The following is a 20,134-nucleotide window of genomic DNA, read 5'->3' as shown; positions in this document are numbered from 1 at the left end:
ACCTAACATGCTCTGCAGAGTGTCGACATGTTGCCTTGGCCTGCTCGATCACTAGATCTGTCTCCAATGGAGCAGATATGGGACATAATGGGACTACAGCGTCATCCACAAACAGCGTTTAAAAAAATGGTTCAAATGGCTCTGAGCACTATGGGACTTAACATCTATGGTCATCAGTCCCCTAGAACTTAGAACTACTTAAAGCTAACTAACCTAAGGACATCACCCACAGCATTAAACCTAAATGAAATTTTCACTCTGCAGCGGAGTGTACGCTGGTTTTGAAACTTACTGGCAGATTAAAACTGTGTGCCGGACCACGACTCGAACTCGGGACCTTTGCCTTTCGCGGGCAAGTGCTCTACCAACTGAGCTACCCAAGCACGACGACTCACGACCCGTCCTCACAATTTTTCTTCCGCCTGTACCTCGTCTCCTACCTTCCAAACTTTGCAGAAGTTCTCCTGCGAAACTTGCAGGATTAGCACTACTGGAAGAAAGGATATTGCGGAGACATGGCTTAGCCACAGCCTGGGGGATGTTTCCAGAGCCGGCCTGGGTAGCCGAGCGGTTCTAGGCGCTACAATCTGGAACCGCCCGACCGCTACGGTTGCAGATTCGAATCCTCCCTCGGGCATGGATGTGTGTGATGTCCTTAAGTTAGTTAGGTTTAAGTAGTTCTAAGTTCTAGGGGACTGATGACCTCAGAAGTTAAGTCCCATAGTGCTCAGAGCCATTTGAAATTTTTTGATGTTTCCAGAATGAAATTTTCACTCTGCAGCGGAGTGTACGCTGTTCGAGTCTCGGTCCGGCACACAGTTTTAATTTGTCAGGAAGTTCAAAATCAGCGTACACTCCGCTGAGAGTGAAAATCTCATTCTGGAAACATCCCCCAGGCTGTGGCTAAGCCATGTCTCCGCAACATCCTTTCTTTCAGGAGTGCTAGTTCACAAGGTTCGCAGGAGAGCTTCTATAAATTTTGGAAGGTAGGAGACGAGGTACTGGCAGAAGTAAAGCTGCGAGGACGGGCTTGGGTAGCTCAGTTGGTAGAGCACTTGCCCGCGAAAGGCAAAGGTCCCGAGTTCGAGTCTCGGTCCGGCAGACAGTTTTAATCTGCCAGGAAGTTTCAGCATTAAACCTCCTTCCCCCTCCCCCCTCCACTTGACCCACCAAGTGCAAGAGGCATGGAACTCGATCCCACGTATTGACATCAGGCACCTGTTCAACACAATACATGCACCTTTGCATGCTTGCTTCAAGTACCCAGACAAATGCATTCGCGAAATTTCACTAAACTCTCGTCCTCCGTCTGAACAGACCTCGAAAGGCTCCGCTGTGTAAACCTCAGCCAAAGGCGTCGCTGGATGCGAATATAGAGGGACTTGTGGTCGGCACATTGCTCTCCCCGTCGTTGTCAGCTTTCGTGATCGAAGCCGCTACGTTTGAGCCAAGTAGCTCCTCAATTGAACTCACAAGGGCTTGTCAACAGCGCTAGGAAGACTGGAACGGTCACACATCCATGACGTAGCCCAGGGGTCTCCAAACTACGGCCCCCGTTAGCTGGCCGGCCATCCCCGGTATCCGGCCCGCCAAATATATGAGGTGGTACCTATACTGTCAACAATTGAGTTTCGAGGCCTATCGCGACCAATACACCGCGATATTGTCGGACCAATCACGCAACAGAACTATCAAATATATGCTACTTGCTACAAGACTACATATCTAAACTTATTGTTGCGCCGCTTGAAATAACAATACGTTGACATTCTCTACCTCTTCGTCTTGCAGCAACAGTGTTGCTAACAATGATTTTGAGATTTCGTTAACTTTGCAGGACGCTTTCGTGAAGAATGTGCAGTGACATACTTTTTTGTCGGTGAAATACGCCAGAATTTCGGTCAGGTACGTCCACCAATCAAAATTATGTAATTAAATAAAAATCGTAGTTCGTTTCAGTGTTAGCTATTCCCAGGACCCTTAGATTTTTGCGGTTTCATCTTTCCTTTAGCCTTACATTACGGTGATCATGGCGTGCTAGGGTGCTTTAAACCCAATAGGTAGATCATGGCCCATATGACTTAGTGGAAGAGTCAATGTGGCCGGCGGACTAAAAAGTTGGGAGACCCCTGCCGTAGCCGACAGCGCTTGACTTTGGTGGTCTGATAATTGAGCCAAGGCTTCTGGCCGCGAAATGTTACTTGACAGTAATTATTTCTTAATATAGCTACTTTTCCGTCGGTGTGTTACGCGGAATTCCTGTAAACAAAAGAGAATGTGCCACAAGGAAGCCTTTCAAATTTCATTTGGAAATCTTAATTTTATGCTTAAATTTTTAATACTGTTGCTAGACTATTGAAGATGAAAACTGCAAAATAGTGCGCACATTTTTATACAGATTAAACATGTGTTGTACTAGTGCAAATAGCTTTTCCATATACGGATGGCAGAATTGGAATTGTAAGACAGCTGGAGGTTCGTAAAGTGATTCTGGAGTTAGTTCTGACAGCCCTTTATCTGCCCAAAGAATATTCTTTGTGAATGGGCAGCGGTGTTTCAGAATATGCCACTTTGTACAGTAGAGTGGAAATATACAAACCGCACAAGCCTTCGCTTTTCAGAGCTACAGGAAGTGGAGATGATTCGTATTCAATGTAGTATAGATAGCAACATTTAGTTTCTGCATGAGATCCTGAATATGATACTTCCAAGAGTGCTTTTCATCTATTTTCAGTCCCAAAATTTGAAAATGTTCACTTTCACTGTTTATTTGATACCTTATTTGCTAAATCATTTACATTACATTCCCACGTCTTTCACAATGATGCTTTTGTCATCTGCATTCGCTGGAAACAGAGCTTATGCTTTATTTTTAATTCTCTCAATGTAGTGCCGAAAGTGGTTTATTATGTAGATTGATTTCCCACACGTTGAGATGACATTGCGCAAGCTAAAACTTTTTATGACAGCTATATTTGCATAGAATGTCAGTTAACCGAATAGAGGACTGTTTTATCAAGTCTACACTTGTTCCCTGGCCGTCGAGATGTCTCACTTCCTTCCGTAAATTGATGATTTAGTACAACTGCTTAATTCTCGCGGCTGGCGGAAGCGTCCTTGGCGGAACAGCTGATCCGGCCGTGAGACTACGCTATTGATTGAAAGACATTTTTACGTTGCAATAAGTATATAATCGTAGATTAATGCCTTTTCTATCCAGTCTGTAAATTGCTCGCCGATTTTTAGGATACGTCTTCTGCGTTTGTGATAGCGATTATCAGAGCGTCGAGTTGCAGGAAACAGGATTTTTATTGATCGTTCAGTGCCGGGTGACGGGAAACTCTCTACCACACGGCCTGACCTCTAACGTCCTTTCGCACTCGGCTAAAGGATTTCGAGACAGCTGCACAGCTCCACGTTAAGAAGGTACGGCATCAGTTCCAGGAATTTGGCACTTGTGAAATACCCCACGTTATTTGTAATTGTAATACAAGACTAATTGAGTTTTATTTTGCAGAAGGTCACAGTGTAATCAAATTCGGAACTGCGAAAAGGCTGTTTTTTCGTAAACTTGTGAAAAATAGTCAATATAAATGTCACGTAATGCCATTGACCGCATACAAGACACTCCCTTTTCACCATTTCACTGTGCTATTCCGTTTTTGCTTGTTTCATTATTTCATTAACTTCCCCTTTGAAGTGCGCGTGATTTGACATTCGTTTAAACAGTTTTGACAGGCGAATATCTTTATAGCTAAAATCATTCTTGGTTGTTAACCGGAATGTGTGTAAACTTCTAAAGAGTTGTGACGTTTTAAAGCGAAATATTTTATAGTATAGGCGGGAAACACCAGAAGGTATTAAGTTGGAAGATAATATTGGCCTTTGTTATAATAGAATAAATTTTGCTTTTCGTATCCTCCAGAGTAAGGACACGGATACCAGGAATAACCGTTGTCCTTTAGTTCACACCTCGCTCACAGACTGTAAGAATGGATAACTAAATTAAAAGTTAACTGTTGCGTATAATTAGCTGCCGGTGTGTTAAGTAACATAATGTACCACTCAGCCGGCGTTCTAAACATCATAAGGGATACATCAATCTAATTTGTAGGCGCTTGGGATCCCTGGTTTTCAGTTGTAGCTTAAAGGAATCTGGCGCAACGTACATTTTTAGTGCTTTGTGTGCAGGTAGGTTTGTGATTATTTGTCTCTCTTATTAAGACTCCAAAGTTTTCGAAGCAAATGCAGAGTTTGCTACAGGAATGGAGTTACATTAGCGGATAATATCTCCCCCTGATGCCCCATATAAAGCAATAAGTACACTGATATGTCAATGTCTTTACAAATATCATCGGTTGCTATACTGTGTGTCCAAAGATGCAGAACGTCCTGTCTGCAGTGACATTAGACATTATGTTGCATGTTGACAAACGTGCAGTGCTAATCAAGCTGTTCGTTTGTGAATTGATTTGATGGCCAGTAATTTATGAATTTCAGTAATAAGTAATAACTATATTTCTGGACACATTATTTTCCTGCACTACTGTATAGTAAGCTTGACATTAGTGTTTGTGCAAGTGCATCAACAAAAAAAGATAAGCAGTATAAGATTCAAAGTTCTGCACAGTGATATTCATGAAAATTTAAACTAAGAAAAACAATGAAGTAGACATACTTTTACAATCAGAATAGTTTTCTACTTTTGACACAGAATTCTGTAAGATAACACATTTCATATTTTCATTTCCTGGTGTGCTGTGGGATAATATTCTGGGGTAGCTGCTGACTTTATGCATAAAATAAAGTACAAGTAATTGAATCTGGCTGGGTCTCAAACATGTGAATCTTGGCAGGAATCTGTTTAAAACAGTTAGAAATATTGTCACTTGACAGTGTGTTGATACACTGGTAGTTTAACAGGCCATTGCAACAATTTGAGAGTAATCAAGGAAATAAGATCTGCACTTTGGTCAATCTTAAATTCAGAACAAAAAGGAGTAAAATACAGTTGTAAAAATCTTTGATAGTGTGCTTATGCAAATGTCAGATAGTCAACGGAAGTGTTTCCTAATGTAAACCAAAATTGTTTTAACTTGACTACCTGTCACAATAAAGAAACTCCTGACTAGGAATAACTAATTGGTTTATAATTAAATGGTTAGTTAGTAGCCATAAACATATTTTGTTAAAGTTATATGTGCCAAAAAATAATATTTATCATGAATATAATTAGTTGAGTATATAAGTACCACAACAAATGTTCCAGTGAGCAAAAACTTACATACTACTGAGATGAAATGCTTTCATGTGACACCAAGCATAACTTCGAGTGGCACTGATGACCCAGTGAATTGTGTGTGTTAGACTGTTCGGAGTGAACTTCTGAGCTTCTATATTTAGACTAGGCCCAGAGCCCAATGCTCAGTGACTGGGAGTGTTGCCAGTCACTCAGGTAGCATTTTATGAGAAGGCCACTCCTTGCAGGGGGCCTTAACTTTGTAGTAGGTTGTTTCAAGGGCAGTGTATCACCTCTCATCCGTATTCAATTTTTCTTGCAGTCTGGTGCCTGTAGGTTGGTAAATCAAAGGAGAAGTATGGTTTGGTCAACTGTTTACGATACTGATAAGGTCAGTGTGGTAGTTTGATGGAAAAACAGCTGCATCACTTTATTCTGTTTGTATATTATGACCTCCACGGATGCGGCTTTTTACTTCTCGCAGTTCCTGTAACATCTCTTCCCTGTAAAGTTTGGCACTAAAAGTATTTTTCTTTTTTGTAGAATTTTTTTCTTTATGAGCGCATGCTAAAAGCATAAGCTCGCCAGAATCTTTGTATACCGTAGATCGCCAAGTCTCCTCAGTTTTGTTATTTAGCTCACCCTTTTCACTTGCAAATAACACTTGTTGATGTGAATGTTATGTAAACATGCTGTAGCTTGTGCATTTCATTTTGTACAGTGACTATCTGCATGTTTTGTTCATTGTTTATAGTTTTTCTCATGAGCTGCAGCTTGTGCTTAGTTTTGGAGAGCAGTTTTTAACATCACAAGAGACATTGTGCAGAACTGGTGTCTCAGTTCACATCGGTGTAATGAGCATATCGATTTCTGTTTTCCAGCTTTAATTTGCCTTAATTTTTCTTGCAGTTTAAACTTTGTAAGTATCTTTTGCACCTTTGCTTTGCATGTAGTTGGTTGATACCATTTAACTGACAGTGTGCTGCAAGAAGTTTTGCGAGCCAAGTGTGTAGTGCAGTCTGATTTGTATAGTCTTACTTTTCAGCAAATTTTGATTTGCTGAAAAGAATAAAGCTGATTTTGAGTCTCTTTAACTTTGAGGACTATTGTCATGGTCAGTGTAAATCACAGTAATGTTTCACTTAAGCGTATGGTTTTTTATATATTTTTTTCTCAATAAGATTGAAGACTCAAGTAGGTGAGATTAGAACATATCTGAATGGTGGAGGTAAACTTCATTAATAGTATTCTATAGAATGTTTGGGAGAGGTTAGTATTTACATGAAAGAAAACTTGTGTAGTCAGGTAGTCTACTACAGTCATTTGATGTTCTGTTGGTCTTGTATTATATCTTTCAGGTTTTGTATAGGAATACATATGTCCTGATTAATTAAGAAGTTAATGCTGGTGCATTACCTTTTGTCACATGTTGTAATATTACAAATACCAAAACAGAGATTGTAAACAAAAAGGAAAAGGAGAGTTTAAGAGCAATGGAAATATGCTTCAATATAATGTCCACTACATTAAGATTTAATACATATTGTTGGATAGAATCACCTGTGTTGGTTGTAATTATTACCTGTTTCTCATAATTTGTACATGTAAAATTATGTGACCAGACCAAGGTGCACATAAAAACCTGCGGTCTTGTTACTGACAATACTCATAAGACTCCTGCATGAAATTTTGTTTATTTATGAATCAAACTGTAGTTTGCCCATTGAGGAGTTGATACTGTCTAGAAAGTTACAAAAATACAACCATACCATTACATTGGCAATCTATGTATAGTTCCTTTGTTTTTATTTCTTTAAACAGAGAGGCTCAGATGTTTGCTTGCCTGAAACACAAACAATTAAGAATAGATATTGCAGTCTGCTGTTGCTTCAGCAATATAGCCTTTGTTGTGAGATGAATTATCTAAGCATTCAGATAGTAACTGAGAGGTTCCCCGGTAATTGGTCAAAAGTGTAATAAAACACTAGCTCTGAACCATTAGTATTAAGATAGGGGTGTTATGAAGGTTGTGATACTGCTGTTCTGCTTTGACTGGTATCATTATTGTTGACACTTTATTTTTATTTAGTTATGACAGTTGTGGTGACAAATTGCACTGTAGCATAGCCCGAGGTCTAGGTTAGGTTGGCTGATGATGGTTTGGTTGTGAGCAGCCGAGCGAGAGGATGTGGTGGTTAGCGCACAGGACTCACATTTGGGAGGACGACGGATCCCATTCCCCTCTGGCTGTTCAGATTTATGTTTTCCATGTTTGCCCTAAATCACTCCAGTCAAATACCAGAATTGTTCCTTTGAAAATGGTGTAGCCTGTTTCCTTCCCAATCATTTTATAATCAGTGTGCGCAGTCTCCATTGGCTGTAAATTTTCCTTCCCGCTTTTGTTTTTTGTCACTCATTCACTAAAGCCCCTATTTTTTTACCGTAGTCAGATATTTTAGTTTTTTAAAGGAATTAACAACATGAGTAGACCTCAACAATACTTCATATTGTTGGTGGGTTTAGCTATGCTAGCTATAATTTGTGAATATATGAGGTCATAGTTAGCATAGTGGCTAAGCAGTGCTGGTGAATATATCCCTTGTTTCTAGTGTGATCAAGCAAAGCTAACAGGTTTTATATTATTCTTCAGTAGTTTGTAAGTTACATTTAAGTATGGCACTTCCTTGAAGTGAATTGTAGACAATAGAGGTTATAGGCTCTTAGATTTCTACTGGTTTCATTGCTGTTGACTCAATGGTAGTCCTCGTATCTTAGCATGGGATGGGTGTAATAGTGAAACTTAAGTTAAAGTGTTGCACCGAACTGATAGTAGTACTTCTTGTCTATTAGCAAGTTTTGTATTTACAATAGATGAATTAGAAATCTTTGTGGCGGACCTTTTGCATGCTCTCTTTTACCGTATTTCAGACAATGACAGACCAACCTAGTCATCTGCCAAAAATGCAGATGCAAGCAGCAGATGCAGTTAGCCACCTCGACCATATGTGCGCCCTCGACATTGACTCGAAGGCTTCATATGTTCGTCTCTCTGGCATCATTTGTACGATTGGTAAGTTTCACTCTCATCTGTAAAATATAGCCATTGCACATGTCAACCTGCCAACACCTAAATGTGTCTTCTGAAATTTGCTTTTCTTGTAGGTTTTTTGTGGTTTTGTTTGCAGGCATTAAAATCATTCTTTTTCCAATGTCTTGAAGAGGAGTAGCTACTGAAGGCTGATAATTCATTTTTTAAACAGGGGTAAAAGAGGTACCTTTATGGATTAAAAAAAAAAAAGCTGCCAGGAATAGAGAAAAAGCCGGAATGGAATTTTCACTCTGCAGCGGAGTGTGTGCTGATATGAAACTTCCTGGCAGCTTTAATCTGTCAGGAAGTTTGAGAGAGAGAGAGAGAGAGAGAGAGAGAGAGAGAGAGAGAGAGAGAGAGAGAGAGAGAGAGCGAGCGCTCTTAAACCAGTGAAAGCAACAGTGATTTGTACATACACTAAAGGGGAGGGTTTCTCAACCACACACATCCAGGGTTTGGTTCTGAGAGGGAGGGGGGGGGGGGGGGGGAGAGGAGGAGTAGTAGTAGTAGTAGTAGTAGTACATGGTGTGTTACTCTTTCCCTGCTCACTACCTGCCATTGCCCTAGTTTTAACAGACAGCAGATACCTACTATTTATAACAGTAAGATATATAGGATATCAATGAAATAATACATTTTTGAAAATACAAGGTGTGTTCAAAAGGTAAGGTGACTTTATATTTTTATGAAAAAATATTCATTTATTCATCAATATTTGTGTTGTCCTCTTCACATTAATCCCCCTCAAATACTTTATACTTGTGCCAACACTTCTTCCAATCCTTGAAGCACTTCTCATAAGTACTTTTTTGTACAGCCTTGGGTACTTCCTGAGATGCAATTTTTATTTGTTGAAAACCTTCGTCCTTTCGTATGTCCCTCCAGTTTTGGGAACAGGAAAAAGTTACAGGGGGCAAATCCAGTTAATATTGTGGCTGAGGCATGATTGTCGTATTGTTTGTGGCCAAAAAATCTCTCACAAGCTACGACAAATGAGCAGGTGCATTGTTGTGATGCAGAAGACATGAATTGTTTTTCCACAATTCCGGATATTTTTTTATGTTTTATTTATTTGTGTGTGTGTGTGTGTGTGTGTGTGTGTGTGTGTGTTTGTTTGTTGCTTCTCACAGATGGTGCATAATGCCAGGGTAATACTCCTTATTGACCATACAACCTTGAGGCAAAAATTAATGATGCACTACGCACAGTAATTGAGAGAGGGAAAAAAAAGTGAGCAAAACTTTGACATTTGATCGAACTTGCCATACTTCTTTTGGTTTTGGCTTTTCGGGATGCTTCCATTGGGACGATTGGGCTTTGGTTTGTACGTCATAACCGTAAACACATGTTTTGTCACCAGTTATGACCCTTTTGAGCAAATCAGGATCGTCATTGATGTCATTCAAGAGCTCCTGAGCGATGGTCATGCGACAGTTGTGATAAAAATTGCAAAGTTTTGGAACAGACCTTTTTAAAAAATTACATGACACTAGCTGACTGGTATACCAACATCCTCAGTAATGTCTCTTACGGTAATTTGACTATTTTCCAAAACAATTTTCTTCATTGCTTCGACTTTATCATCTGTTGTTGGTGTGCTGAGCCGTCCAGAGCGAGGTTCATCATTGGCATCATCTTGACCATCTTGGAAGAGCTTGTACCACTTGTAAACATTTTTTGTATTATAGAGCAGATTCGCCGCATGCCACTGTCAACATTTCAAGCATTTCGAGCACTTGATTCCATTTTTCACACAAAATTTGATGAAAATTCTTTGCTCTAATTTTTTTTATAATAATTGAACATTTCTGAGCACACTAAAACATGTCTAACCTTTCTATCTGACAAAAAAAGAAAAAGGAAATATGCTGTACACTTTAAACTGTGAACATATGTTCAGGACGTGTACCAACATAACAAAAAAGACCGATAATTGAATCTATGTTGCCCACGCAATTTGAAAAGTCATCTTACTTTTTGAACAGCCCTCACATATTGTTATTGGATATGGAAGAGATCTCCTGGCCAAGCAGTGGGAGAACACACATACGAAAGTATAGAAATTTGCAAGCTTCAAGCCCATGGCTCCTCCTCCTGGCAGAAGAGTTGAAGGGGAAGAAAGAAGGACAAAGGAAAAGGACTTGTCTGGTTTAAGGAATGAGCAGAGTTTGTTAAAGTTGGCCAGAACCCTGGGCCATGGGAGACTTGCCAGATGGGTTAGAAGGAAAGATGGATTGTGGGGAACTGCTCTGGGTCATATTTGGAAATCAGAGAGCTTGAAGATAGGATAATAAGCAAGACACTGATTATTGACCAAATATTGTGCAGAAAGCTAAGCACATTATATGTGTTAGAGATAGAGGATTGGAAGAAATTCTGGTCAGAAAATAAGATATAGAAAACTAAAAGGGATTGAAGACTGATAAGAAATGCTGAGAACAAAGAATTTAATGTAAATGTGTTGCCAGCGTACACCTTCTGTGTCCATTCATCCTGACTGATAACTTGGTGGTAGTCGTACAAGTGCAAAAGGCCAAACAGTGTTTACATAACAGCTGGTACATGACAGGTTCCACAGGTGGCTCTCCTTCGGAAATTATATGTTTTGCCAGTTTTGGCGCTGGCATGATATCGGTGGTGGTAGGAGGGCCCATAGGGCAAGTATTGGAGCAAAGAATTACAGGGGTAGAAACCAAAGGGTAGGGAAATGGCCACAGGAGCAGCATAGGATCTGACCAGGTCTGGTGGAAAAATATCGGACAGAATGGACATCATTTCATTCATTTGTAAAGTACAGAGTAAGCCAAATACAACTGGTCTAGAAATATTTAGAATAGCATTAAAGCAATATTTTCTGGTATTAAAACCATTTTTGGATAGGTACAGTTTTATTTAGTACAGAACCCATTTCATGCCATTTGCCACAAAGTTTTGCGTTGCAGCCTTTGTTGGTTTTTCTTGCTTTGGGAAAGTCAGCCTTCCTGACTGGCACATCTTCCCCCCTTCTCTCTGGCCTTACTGAACTCCCTGTTTTGCCATATTCCAAATGTGTGAGCTCTTAACTTGTCAGAATTGCTGCTTTCAGTAGGGTTCCTCACCCTATGAATGGGCACCTTTTCATGGCTGCAAACCAATTCATGTGAGGTAGACCTCGGGAAAGCAACTGGAAATAAACTGATGAGCCAAAACATTATGACCACATGCTTAATAGCTTGTTTGTCCGTCTTTGGAATGAAACACATAACTACAGCATATCGGGGATCTAACAGTTTGTTGGTAGGTTTGTGGAGGTATGTGGCATTAGACTTCTACCTGCAGGTTATGTAATTCATGTAAATAATGTGCTGCTGATTTGCATACACGGTGATTGTGCCCAGTAGCAACCCAGATGGGTTCCATAGGATTTACATCAGGTGAATGTGGTCACCGAGACATTGTGAGTTTATTATTATGCTTCTTGAACCACTGAAGCACGGTTCTTTCGGAGACACGGACAATTTAGTGCTGAAAGGTGTCATTGCTGTCGGGGGAAGACACAAAGTGTGAAGGGATGCAGGTGATCTGCAGCTGTCATTGTGTCTTTGATTACTACCACAGGTACCCTGAGAGTGGAGGAGAATGTCTCCATAGCATAATACAAGGTGATTCAAAAAGAATACCACAACTTTAGGAATTTAAAACTCTGCAACGACAAAAGGCAGAGCTAAGCACTATCTGTCGGCGAATTAAGGGAGCTATAAAGTTTCATTTAGTTCCACATTTGTTCGCTTGAGGCGCTCTTGACTAGGCGTCAGCATCAGTTGGTGCTAAGATGGTGACCGCTCAACAGAAAGCTTTTTGTGTTATTGAGTACGGCAGAAGTGAATCGACGACAGTTGTTCAGCGTGCATTTCGAACGAAGTATGGTGTTAAACCTCCTGATAGGTGGTGTATTAAACGTTGGTATAAACAGTTTACAGAGAATGGGTGTTTGTGCAAAGGGAAAAGTTCTGGACGGCCGAGAACGAGTGATGAAAATGTAGCACGCATCCAGCAAGCATTTGTTTGCAGCCCAGGAAAATCGACTCGCAGAGCTAGCAGAGAGCTGCAAATTCCACAATCAACTGTATGGAGAGTCCTACGAAAAAGGTTAGTTATGAAACCTTATCGTCTGAAATTGGTTCAAGCACTGTCTGCAGCTGATAAGATTAAAAGAATCGATTTCTGTGATTTTATCCTTGCTCAAATGGAAACAGATGAATCTTTCGTTTCAAAGATTGTGTTTAGTGATGAAGCAACTTTCCACACTAACGGGAAAGTCAACCGTCAAAATGTCTGTATATGGGACACTGAGAATCCGCGGGAAACAACTCAGTATGAACGTGACTCGCCTCAGGTGAACGTTTTCTGTGCCATTTCAGCCAATAAAGTTTTTGGTCCCTTTTTCTTCGAAGGTGCTACTGTAACTGGACTACAGTATCTGACGATGTTAGAGAAATGGCTGTTCCCTCAGCTCGAACAAGAAGCACAACAATTCATATTTCAGCAGGATGGAGCGCCACCACATTGGCACTTATCTGTCCATAACTACCTGAACATCAACTACCCGAGGCGATGGATCGGCCGCCAGGCAGCCCGTGACAGAGCACTTCATCACTGGCCTCCAAGAAGTCTTAATCTTACCCCCTGCGATTTTTTTCTTATGGGAGTATGTTAAGGATATGGTGTTTCGGCCACCTCTCCCAGCCACCATTGATGATTTGAAACGAGAAATAACGGCAGCTATCCAAACTGTTACGCCTGATATGCTACAGAGAGTGTGGAACGAGTTGGAGTATCGGGTTGATATTGCTAGAGTGTCTGGAGGGGGCCATATTGAACATCTCTGAACTTGTTTTTGAGTGGAAAAAAACCTTTTTAAATACTCTTTGTAATGATGTATAACAGAAGGTTATATTATGTTTCTTTCATTAAATACACATTTTTAAAGTTGTGGTATTCTTTTTGAATCACCCTGTACTGCTCGCACCAGCCTGTGTCTGTGGCGAACTACACATTTCAAGCTGCCGTTCACCTTGATGACGGCGTTTGTAGAGATGGCCAGTGACCTAATGTAGCAAAAATGTGGTTCATCTGAAGAGCCGACACATTTCCATTGATTGACACTCAAATTCCCATGGTCCCGTGCCTGCTGCAGTTGTAACTGATGTCATTGGGTCAACATGTGAACATATAGGGCTGTTCAACAATGCACAATGAATGGTGTGTGCTGAAACACTCATGTGTGTCCCAGCATTGTGCTCTTTTGGCAGAGATGTGACAGATCATCATCTATCCTACTTTACAAGAGCAAACAAGCCTCTGTGTCCCACATTGTGTGAAGAGTCATGGACATCCATCCATTTAGTGCAGGCTGTTCCAACCGAGCTCCAGGGAGCCGGAGCGCTCACTGCAGCAGCTTGGAGCCCACGTGGAGGGGGAAAGCGAACTCACTGCCCCCTGGCCGCATGCAGCCGTAATAATCCGTGCTCAATGACAGCAATGACTAGCCGCGGGAGCTCTGTACCTCTATTGGAGGATACCTTTCTATTCATTGAGAGGGATGGTCGACCGCAGTGTTTTGTATGTCATAAAGTATTTAATTCTGCGAAGAGGTACAATATACAGAATTAAATACAGTCAGGTAGAAGGCGTTGCACGCAGAGAACTGGTAGCCAGGCTTAAGAACGACATACCAGTAGACGTATGTTTAAAAACGGATTCGTAATACGGAGGGTATCAAAACGTGCAACATAGTTCGTGTTCTGTAATGCACCAAGAGGCACTGTGTGCTGAAACAGTAGAGCTAGGTGGCGTAATGAAAGATGTCGTGAACTGTGTGAATTTTGTGCATCGTCAAAGGATTCCTGAAAGATGTGGAAGCGGAGTATGGGGATATATCTTACCACAGTACAGTTCGTTGGCTGAGTCGGGGAAAAGTTCTTGATGGTTTTCTTTGCCATTACTGAGGAAATACCCATTTTCTCGAAATGAAAGGGGAAGAAATGCGTTGTCTGAAAGATATAAAATGGATATCCGATCTGGCGTTCCTAGGTGACATAACTATGCATCTGAATAATTTAAATCTGTCATTGCAGGGCAAAGGGCAGCTAATCGTTGACATGCACGACCAGATCAAAGTGTTCATGGAAAAGTTACGTTTATTTGAGAGACAGATGAGTAATGGACATCTAACTTTCTTCAATCATCTTGCTTCTTTAAAACTACCTGATGGTACTACTTTCGGCGATTACCAAAGAAAGTTAAAGCAGCTCATCACGTCGTTTGAAACACGATTCCGAGACCTCACTAGTTTGGAAATGGAACTTAAGGTATTCAGCACTCCTTTTTCAGTTTCCACCGATGACTCGTCATCGTCGCTTCAATTGGAGATTATTGATTTGCAAAATTCAACTTTGTTGAAAGAGAGGTACTACAACACGTTGGATTTGTCACGATGGTAGTGTTCATTACAGACAAAACATTTCCCAAACTTCACAACAATGCCGCTCAGATCATGTGCATGTTTGGATTTACGTTTGATGTGAGCAGCTTTTCTGAGCAACGAAAACAGTTATAAAGTAAGGAACGGTTGCTTCTTCAGGATGCGACAATGAAGGCCATCCTCCGCATTAACGCTGCGATTTGACGCCTGATATTTCCGATCTTGCAATGAAAAGAAAATTTCAAACTACAGAGGCCCAATAAATTTAGTATGCAATTTCTTGTAAAACATTTGTTTCTTATTTATTTCCTGAAGATCGTATTTCCTGGTGTAGCACGTCACCACGTCTTAGCAGCTAAGAGTGTGAGGTTTTCGATCTTGTAAGACGCAGCTGGCACATCAAAACCCTTGCCTTGCCGCCTGCCTCAGCCAGCCGTGCCACGTGCCGGGCCAGTTGACTGGTCACAGCGAGTGACGCGGCTCCCTGGAGCAGGGAGCGCTCCGCGGCTCACAGCGGAGCCCACGAGCTGGAACAGCCTGATTTAGTGCCTAGTGGTAGTTTCACTGTCCTTCTACCTCTTTCTGTAGATGCTCATGATGGTAACTGTGAACATACAACCACCTTTGCCATTTTTGAGATACTTGTTCCCAGGCTCTATGTATTAATAATCTGCCCTTTGTCAAAGGTGTCTATCTCAATGGGTTTCCTATTTGCAGCCCATAACTTCAGTAGGATGATCCCCCAACTGTGTGCCCCGTTTACATACTTTTGTTAACACGTCACGTGGCTGCAAGGCCGCCATGTGGCATTGAACGTTGTGATGGGAGTGGTCATAATGTTTTGGATTATCAGTGTATATCCTATATTAGGAGGCTTGTAAGTTTTTACAGTTTCTTGACTTTCTCAAGACTATCCGCTACTTTCTTTGAAACTTAGCTGGAAAATTTGCAAATGTAAATTTGAAAAATATGTAAAAATCTGCCAACCGGTTGCATAGATTTCCTATATACCTTAACCATATTTCGTCACCTCTAAGGGCGATTTCATCAGAAGGTAGGGTAATTACCTAAAATGAATATGTCAGATTAAATATCTTATCTAATAAAAGTTTAGATTAATTTAAATGCATGTAAAACAAATACTACTTACATGAAGAACATATTGTCAAAGATGTACAGTGATTTAAGAGCTGAGTTGCTCAAGTCATACATTAAAATATGAGACATAATGTTCTTCAAAAAGTCAAACATTAAAACATAAGTAATACTGGTGTGGTGTGAGGAGACTGAATGTGTGGCAACTAGTCACGCTGCCAAGTAAACGTAATGTAGGGCGCGAGCCACTAGTTACGTGAGCAAAACAATTTTTATATATTACACATTTTCTGAAGTAAATCATATGTATAGCCAATATAGCTTTTAACAAAAATTAATTTTACAAATTATTGAGTAACATTTATAAATGAGCTTCAAATGGGATAAAATAGTACAAAGTTTGCTACGTTTTACGTAGCACAGGTAGAACCAGAGTTAAATAAGACTGGAATTACATACGTAATGAAGAACATCAGTTCACATTATATGACACAAAATTTGAAAGAAAGCTTGCATAAGTAAGGCACAGAGGTCATCTGGTGTGTTAGTAATGAGTGTAACTTAACAGTGGTAAAATAATGTTTCTGAAAAGGAGGAGAGAACCTGGATTATAAGTATCATAAAACTGAGAGCACTGGTTTAAAAGCATTAAAGAAATTTCTATTTTTCAACTGTACTTGTTCATTCAACATGTCATCTTTATTTGGTGTGTGCCTAAAAATTTAAAGTTCTTCCTGAGACATCAAGTTTTCTCCCTTTCCTTTCTCTATGCAGAATTGTCATTTCGTTTAATTCTTTGGGGTTATGCTCTGTTATGAAAAGATGTTCTGCAAATGTTGAATTGTGCACTTTAGTGCCTTTTTTTGCCTAAAAGATGTTCTTTGTATCTTAAGTTAAAAGCTCTGCCTGTCTGTCCAATATAAAATGCTGGACATGTATTACGGGTATATAGGAAATCTATGCAACCGGTTGGCAGATTTTTACATATTTTTCAAATTTGTGTATACGGTTACTGCAAACGTCAGCCATGTTCAAAGTTGCAAATGTAAAATTTTTGTGTAAAATGTTGATTGGTGGTTGAGGTTGTCATGACCTCGGTGACAAGCATACCACACACCGCTTGGATCTGCACTTGGCTCTGCACTTGGGTGAAGTAATGTAGAAATAACGTACACTATATGATCAAAAGTGTTCAGATACTTGGCTGAAAATGACTTAAAAGTTCGTGGTGCCCTCCATCGGTAATCGTGGAATTTAGTATGGTGTTGGCCCACCCATAGCCTTGATGACAGCTTCCACTCTCGGAGGCATACTTTCACACAGGTGCTGGAAGGTTTCTTGGGGAATGGCAGCCCATTTTTCACGGAGTGCTGCACTGAGGAGAGGTATCGATGTCGCTCAGTGAGGCTGGCACGAAGTCTGAGTTACAAAACATCCCAAAGGTGTTCTATAGGATTCAGGTCAGGACTCAGTGCAGGCCAGTCCATTACAGGGATGTTTCTGTCGCGTAACCACTCCGCCACAGGCCGTACATTATGAACAGGTGCTTGATCGTGTAGAAAGATGCAATCACCGTTGCCAAACATTACCACAATATAACACCACTGCCTTTGTATTTTACTATTAGCACTACACACGCTGGCAGATGACGTTCACCGGGCATTCACCATACCTGTACCCTGCCATCGGATCGCCACATTGTGTACCGTGATTCATCACTACACACAAACATTTTTCCACTGTTCAGTTGTCCGATGTTTACGCTCCTTACACCAAGCGTGGTGTTGTTTTCCAATTACCGGTGTGGTGTGTAGCTTATGAGCAGCCACTTGACCATGAAATCCAAGTTTTCTCACCTCCAACCCACCTGTTATAGTACTTGCAGTGGATCCTGATGCAGTTTAGAATTTGTGTGTGATGGTCTGGATAGATGTCTGCCTATTACACATTACGACCTTCGTCAACTGTCGGTCGTCCGTGAGTCAACAGACGAGGTCGGCCTGTACACTAACGTGATGTACATGTCCCTTCATGTTTCCACTTCGTTGTTACATCAGAAACAGTGCACCTAGGAATGTTTAGGGGTGTGGAAGTCTCGCATACAGACACAGACGTATGACACAAGTGACACAGCCATCTCACCAGCTTTGAAGTCTGATACTTTCGTGGAGTGCCCCATTCTGCTCTCTCACGATGTGTAATGACTACTGAGGTTGCTGATATCGAGTACCTGACAGTATGTGGCAGCACAATACACCTAATATGAAAACGGTATGTTTTTGGGTGTGTCCGGATACTTTTGGTCACATAGTGTAAGATTAATAGCAGGAAAGCAAAGCTGTGACAACATGAAGGTTGGTTTGAGCACCACAGTGCTTTGGTAGGAATGGTCCTACTAGAAGTGATGTGCGGTTGTATTCCTTAAGTGTCCGAACTGTCTTACCAAGGTCACAATCATCAGTAGACCAAATCTCACTGTTGTCTTCTGTTTCTGACTCCGTTTCTGATATCACAGTACTTTCATTTTTTGTATTATAACTCTTAGGCCTAATATCATCATCACTGTCCGATTCCGAACAGAAAACAAGATGTCCATTTTGCAAGTATTTTTCCATGGACAAAGTTTCGTCATCTGACATATCAGGATCCTCACTAGCATTTCCGTCCTCTATAACTCTTATTGCGGCCGAAGAGCCATAAAACTTTCTTACGTTCATTGCAGTGACAGAGCTGAAATGAAAGAAAACGAACTGCTATATGTTAGTAGGAAAGGTTAGGTTATTGTTCAATTTTTACTCGGCGCTTTCTAGGCTGCATGTAATGCCATACCCGTCACAGACCTGTTTTTCAATATTATATGTATTCTAATGTACAAATATATAAACTTATAACTGTCCACAGATGTCCTTTTTCCTCTGCAAATAATATAAATACTGAAATCAATCGTTTACTGTATCTGATGCAACTGTTTGTGTGACCAAACTTGGATGTAAACAGCTAGCAACACAAAGCAAAGATTCATAACACGTAATTCCTTACCTCCCAACAGATGGCATACACTACTTGCACAGCTGTTCTTGACTGTGTGCAATATCTGTCCTAACATGCAGTTTGGAAATATGTTCTCAGATATGAGATTGACAAAGAGAAAAGTGGTATGTGCCATATCTGGCACAGTATGCGGTAAGGGGTTAAAGATTAGGTGTTCATATTCACAGGCCATATACATTAGTATGTTCTACAGAAATGATGAGCATTTCGGTCACCTCAGTTCAGCATGTGTCCCTCTGCCTAGTAGACACAGGGTCCGCCATGGGTCCTGAAACTTGTTCCATGCGTGATAGCATAGATGCACATAAGGCGTGAGTGGCGTCCTGTGGTATAACCATCAGTGCTGAATGCATCTGGTTCCGAAGTTCATCTGTGGCGGTCGGCATTGGGTCACAGTGCTGAACCTGTCATTTCGCCATATCCCACATATTTTCGACTGGGGACAAGTCTGGTGACCTGGCAGACCAGCAAAAAGGGCTGACATCCTGTGACACCAAGAAGACAACAGTTCACGCAGCGACATGTGGTCGTGCGTTGTCTTGCTGAAAAATGGTGCCTGGGGTGTTGTGTGGAAAGGGTATGGCTACAGGTCACAGGATGTCATTCACATAGGTTACAATGCCCTGGACATGGACCAGCTGAGAATTGTGGTACATAGAGAACAAGGGTGGTCCTGTCACAAATTCCTCGGGTTCTCAAAGTTCGTACCAGGGAAGGCCAGTGGTAGACTTTGGCTTATTGAGGGAATTTTAGAGGAGTGTAGCTCGCCTATAAAGGAGTACATATAGAACATTAGTGCAAATAGTTATTGACTACCGCTTGAGTGTTCGGCATCTTCACCAGATCACATGAAAGCAAGTAGGAGGAATGTGCTAGATTTTTTACCAGTCAGTTCAGTCAACATGCCGTAATTGTGGAGATGATTCACGAACTGAGATGGGAATCCCTAGAGGGAATACAAAATTTTTTGCAACATGCTAATAAGAAAATTGAAAACTGGCATATAGGGCTGAGTGCAGACACTCAACTGCTGCCAGTGTGCATTTAATATAAGGACTGTAAAGACAAGAGAAAGTAGGGTCGTATGGAGATGTATAGACAGTTTGTTTCCTCAGTCCTTTTGCAAGTGGAACAGGAGAGGAAATGACTAGTAATGATAAGATAGCCTCTGCTGTGCACAGCATGGTGGTTTGCAGAG

The 20,134-nt window shown here is 41.0% G+C and overlaps 1 protein-coding gene across 4 annotated transcripts in view; it reads left to right on the top strand.

Moving 5' to 3' along the window:
* LOC124552234 (pyruvate kinase-like) overlaps positions 1 to 20,134 on the top strand; it is a 146,112-nt gene that overhangs the window by 79,359 nt on the left and 46,619 nt on the right. The window contains exons 1-3 of one of the 4 annotated variants that reach the window (XM_047126512.1): positions 3,340 to 3,426; positions 5,562 to 5,630; positions 8,168 to 8,309. In XM_047126512.1, coding sequence (XP_046982468.1) covers positions 5,598 to 5,630; positions 8,168 to 8,309 — 175 coding nt within the window. In that variant the 5' untranslated portion in view covers positions 3,340 to 3,426; positions 5,562 to 5,597. Of the gene's footprint in view, positions 1 to 3,302; positions 3,427 to 5,443; positions 5,631 to 8,167; positions 8,310 to 20,134 lie in introns of those variants that run through there. The other 3 variants (XM_047126514.1, XM_047126511.1, XM_047126513.1) reach the window with 3 other exon arrangements.

This window comes from Schistocerca americana, chromosome 10 (assembly GCF_021461395.2).
Source record: "Schistocerca americana isolate TAMUIC-IGC-003095 chromosome 10, iqSchAmer2.1, whole genome shotgun sequence".
In the NCBI taxonomy this organism is placed as follows: domain Eukaryota; kingdom Metazoa; phylum Arthropoda; class Insecta; order Orthoptera; family Acrididae; genus Schistocerca; species Schistocerca americana.
Note: the sequence above shows the minus strand (reverse complement) of the source record. Positions and strands in the feature narration are given on the sequence as shown.